General features: G+C 49.5%; 1 protein-coding gene across 1 annotated transcript; it reads left to right on the top strand.

Moving 5' to 3' along the window:
• The first annotated feature begins 2,008 nt into the window (after window positions 1-2,008).
• PHLDA1 (pleckstrin homology like domain family A member 1) lies at window positions 2,009-2,476 on the top strand. Its single transcript, XM_086610653.1, has one exon. The coding sequence runs from the start codon at window positions 2,009-2,011 to the stop codon at window positions 2,474-2,476; it is 468 nt and encodes a 155-aa protein (XP_086466779.1).
• The last annotated feature ends 2,549 nt before the right edge of the window (window positions 2,477-5,025 follow it).

Below are 5,025 nucleotides of genomic sequence, written 5' to 3'. Positions count from 1 at the left end.
TAGTTAAGTTGTTTGGGGACAGATGAGTACGTTTTAACCAGTTTGGTTTAGTTGGACAATTTCAGAATAAAGCCTTTGCTTGTGTGACACGCTGGATCAGGAGTGAATAAGGAGATGCAGAGCGCGTCAGGTGAAAAGGCAGGAGATTGTCTTATCTCACTTAAACCTCGGGGTGGGAGGGGCTGTCCTTGTATGTGCATCAGCGGCTGAAGATGCAGATATTTGTGCTGGGGAATTTAAGTTCGGATGGCAATGAACTGCAGGTTGAGACGATCACAAATGGTGTTCAGATCTTTTGAAATTAGCGTGTGCCTCCTAAAGCAGGCATAAGATGATTGTGAGAATAAACTATCTTACAGCATATTTATTAAGTTCTAAGGAGAAGGGACTATTCTTAGGTAAATGAATGTTTAAGATATTAATCTCTTTTTTTTTGTTGTTGTTCTGTTTGTGGCCAGCAAATTGCCTTTACTGGTTTGAGTGTCTTCCAGTTACCTCAGGAAAGATAAAACAGCTGAATTGCCTAGATTACCTTAATTGTTTACCTCAACAATTTATCAAAAATAACTCTGAACTTCAGGAGGAAAAGATTCTAAGAGGAAATCCTTTTTAAAATGTTATCAGCGATAAACTCCATTAAAGCTATCGTTAACATTGATTATTTTTTTCCTAATGTGCTCCTACTGACCTATGCTACAGCATGACCTGCTTCCTAGCTGCCAGGATTACTTTGAGGAGGGTGGGTTGTTTGGGTTTTTTTTTTATGGCCATGTTAAATACATGTTTTTTAAAAAAACAGTGTGCTCAAACATAGTGTGAAACTTCCAGCATTCAGTTTACATTGGCGTTGTCAGCCAAATTCAGTTATATGGGCTTTTGTTTTACATCTAACACATCAAAGGACTTAAATAGTTTAATATTAACCTTAGGTCACTTTACTTTTCTACTCAAATAAATGCATTCAAAAGCTAACCTCAGGGGAGAATCCAAACAATAAGCAAATGTATGGCAACAAAGCATGATAACAAGAAAAATGGTCCTAGCTGGTTTTTGTTCAGTTGTTTTTTTTCTAGTCTACTTTTAAAATGTCCAGATACTGCGGTTCCAGTGTTTCCTTTGGGAAGTGATGTGGATACTTGCTTTCTCCAGACAGGACTCAAACTGCTGCAGCGAGCACAGATGTATTTTGTATGTGACAGTAGATGCTGCTTCTGCCCAGCGCAGCCGAGTGCAGTGCTGAAGTGTAGGATAAAGCTGTTGTGCGAGGCTGTGCGTCAGGCTCTTTCCTTTGTTTAACGGAGTGATGATTGTTTAAATATCAGGGTGTTGCTGAAAACTGGCACTGTTTTTATTGGGCTTGAATCAAAAACACACAGAAGGGACGCCCTTTGCTGCTGTTCCCCACGGGGGAAGGCTGAGGAAATTTGTTCCAAACGACTACAGCCGGAATACTCCGGTGAAAGCAAAGGAGCGCTATCGAGCATTTGTATTGTTCGATTAATCCCTGTATTAGCCTTCCCCCAGCACCTTCGTCGTCTGTCTTCAGGCGGAGGGGTGGAGAGGAGGACGCCGGAGGCTGGCGGTGCTGCCCGCTGCTGAGCGGCGGCGCAGCCCCCAGCTCGGCGGCCGGGGCGGGGCAGCCGCTCTGCTGCGCGCCGTTCCGCACCGCGGCCGCGCCGTCGGCGGAGCTGGGCTTTCCCCGGTGCCGGCGGGAGGAGCCGCCTTTTCCGCTGGGTGTCACTCTGGGCTGGGAAAGGCGCGTTCAAAAGCCGAGGGGAGGGAAAAGCCCGCCGCCACAGCCGCCCGCACCGCACCGGCAGCGCGCCCGCCGCAGCCCGCCACGCCGCGGCACGGGCGGCAGCCGCTCCGCTTCCTGCGGGCCGGGGCGCTCCCGGCCCTCCGCCTCGGAGCCGGCGCGGGGCGGAGAGTCATCGGCTGGTGCCGGCTGCCCCCCGACCCCAGCCCCTGCGGGCGGAGGCTCCTGGCCCCGCCGGCCCATGCGAGGAGGATGCTGGAGAGCGGCTGCAAGGCGGTGAAGGAGGGCGTGCTGGAGAAGAGGAGTGATGGGCTCCTGCAGCTCTGGAAGAAGAAGCGCTGCATCCTCACTGAGGAGGGGCTGCTCCTCATCCCCCCCAAGCAGCAGCAGCCGCCGCCGCAGCAGCAGCAGCAACAACCGCCGCTGCCGGCCGAGCCGGCGGCCAAGATCAAGGAGCTTCACTTCTCCAACATGAAGACGGTGGACTGCGTGGAGCGGAAGGGCAAGTACGTGTACTTCACGGTGGTGATGGCCGAGGGGAAGGAGATCGACTTTCGGTGCGCGCAGGAGCAGGGCTGGAACGCGGCGATCACGCTGCAGATGGTGCAGTACAAGAACCGCCAGGCCATCCTCGCTGTCCGCTCCACCCGCCAGAAGCAGCAGCACCTGGCGCAGCCCCACCACGGCCCGCGCCTCCGCAGCGCCTCCAACTCCGCCTAGCGCAGGTACGGCCGCCGCTGCCCCCGCCGCCCGCTCCGCTTCTGCCCGCGGCGGCCGCGGCCGAGCCGCGCTCCGCCGCCCGCGGCTGCCCCGCGGCGCGGCTGCCGGCGCCGGGGAAGCCGCTCCGGGCGCTCCTCCTTCGGCTCACCGGGCCGCCCTTTGTGCTGTGCTGTCTTCCTGCAGGTTAAGTTAACGGAGCGCTTCGGGGAAGCGGGACCGAGCGCGTTCGTTGCGGACGAACTTCGGTTGATCGGTAACGGGGCAAACGCCAGACATGCAGGTAGACTGGAGAGAAGCGGCTCGACAACCTGAAGCCCAGCGAGCTGCTGCTGCTGCTTTGCCGCCCTCGGTGCCGAGAAGCATTTCAAATCTATTATTTATGAACCTCGGAAAGGATCCTTTGGTGTGATGGGACTTCTAGGAAACATGATGTACTGTAACTTTATTTTAATGTATTTTATTTTATTTATTAGGGTTGGTTTGTGTTTTTTTTTTTTAAAGGCTTGTTTGCAAGATATTTCTGAATGTAGGGCATATCCAAAAAGCAAAGGAAAAAAAAAAAAAAACAATGTGTATGTTAGCTCCCTACAGGAACTAAGAAGTCCTGGGTAGTTTGGCAGTGTGCAATTTGACCAGTTTTTCGTTTTCACCCAAAATACGCTGTATTACACCAACATGGGAAATGTGATGTGCGGTTTAGAATTTGGCAGGAACCCATACGGCATATGAAAACTACTTCTCTCTAATGAGAATAATAATTATAATCTGGGGGTTAAACAAAGTTCTTTTAAAATATTACTCATGGTACAAGATGATAAAATTTATCCGGGCTTGGTTATTCAAAAAAGTAACATTGATTGTCATTCTGAGACTGAAACGCATCTGTTCAATATAAGAGCAGAGGGGGGGAATCTGACCAACTCTTGTGATGCAGGAATCGCGACTGGATTCCAGTTACCCATTTGATGTGCTTGTTGCTTCTAGGCTGGAGGGCCGGAGCTAAGAAGCGCTTATGAACCTTGCTTAGTGTCTGAGTTCAGGGCTCCCTCTGCACAGCCGGTTCGTAAGCGGTCTGGGCTCTCGACCTGCGTCAAATCTTCGTTGATGGTTTTTGTGTTTTTGTCTTGAGTTAAAGTAGCCCCTAGTTCAAAATCCATTTTACCTACATCTTAGTGTGCAGAAGAGTTATTTTGGTCACAGTTTTCATAAGCTGAAAGTTGCTCTCTAGCTGAGATAAACTAGATTAATTTTGGTGTTTAGCACTGTCAGATGTCGAGAGAGGCGTGCGATCTTGCCTCTAAAAACGTTGACGGAGCCATGAAGTTGGAAAACAAAGGGCTAATTGCACAGCTGGTGTGTCTTCCTCTGCCTCGTAAAAGTCAGTGGGAGTTTGGCTGTCGATGCTGGCAAGAGCGGGTTGGATCCGTTTGCCGCGGTGCAGAGGAGAGATCCAGGCGCCAGCCGTGTGCTTTCTAGGACAGGGCTCTTCAGGTGGTGGTGGGTGATTTCACGTTGTGTGCCACTACAGCGCTGGTTCGCTGGTGTAAGTTGAGTGGAGAGGTTGTAAAGTGGGACGGAGCAATGTGGCCCGTTACGTCCGGTTCAAGGTAAAAAGTTGCAGCCACGGAGCTATTTATTTTAACTAGTGCCGTGAGGGAAACGGCTTTTGGCCCCTTTACAAGTTACATGAATGTAAACAAAATCTTTTAAAGCCACACATCCAGGACTTTTCTGTTTGTGTAACTGAGGCGTAGCTTGACTGTAAAAGCCCCGTGTTCTTGGTTCAAGCTATTTCTGGAAGTGTTGAAAGCAAAAGACTGAAGTGATGCTCAAAGGAAGATCTGTGAATCGGCTGCTACTCATAATGGTCCCTTTCTGACTTCTGCACCCTAAACTTAGAGATCTCTCCTCACAGGACCGAGCTTTTAGCCCTCTTCTTTTGCTCCTTGCCCCCAGGTGTTGGGGTCACATACCTAGACGTGCAAAACATGTCATAGTGCAGAATTAAAGCCCAGAACTCGTCGGTACTCTCTGGTTACTCCCGAGTGCTTCTTTCTCATCTGGCCCTTGACAAGGTTGCGTGACGAGCTTGGGGTGGTAGATTACAGCTGTCCTAACAAAGTTATTACTTTGAGACTAATTGAAATAGAAGGTGCCCTGCATCTTCTAGGATTAGATTCGCTGTCTTGGCAATCATAATAGCCAATTTCCACATCTCTGTACATCTGCCATTATCATTCTGCTAATGCTTGGATGTTAGAGCTGCAAGGGGATTCTCTAATGAGCTAGTCAAAGACTCACAAAATAGACTGTAATTTGTAATTTGGCTCCTCTCTTTAGAGTCATTAATTACAGTTTACTGAGTAACTAATCCACCTTTTCAGATATACAGACGTATTGCTGATATCTCACCTACTAAAATATGTTTTAGCCTACTGAAGGATAAATTTAATTGATGAAAATTCTTAATGTGAGCAGAGACACATGTATTTCTCTAGGAGAGACAGATATTCCTGTCCTCACTGGATGCATGCCCCTGAATGCCACAA

This window comes from Tauraco erythrolophus, chromosome 4 (genome assembly GCF_009769465.1).
Source record: "Tauraco erythrolophus isolate bTauEry1 chromosome 4, bTauEry1.pri, whole genome shotgun sequence".
NCBI lineage: Eukaryota > Metazoa > Chordata > Aves > Musophagiformes > Musophagidae > Tauraco > Tauraco erythrolophus.
This window is presented reverse-complemented; position numbering and strand designations above follow the sequence as displayed.

Bases quoted from the DNA above. Each gene is read 5' to 3' on its own strand.
- PHLDA1 (XM_086610653.1), top strand. From the start codon at position 2,009: ATGCTGGAGAGCGGCTGCAAGGCGGTGAAGGAGGGCGTGCTGGAGAAG.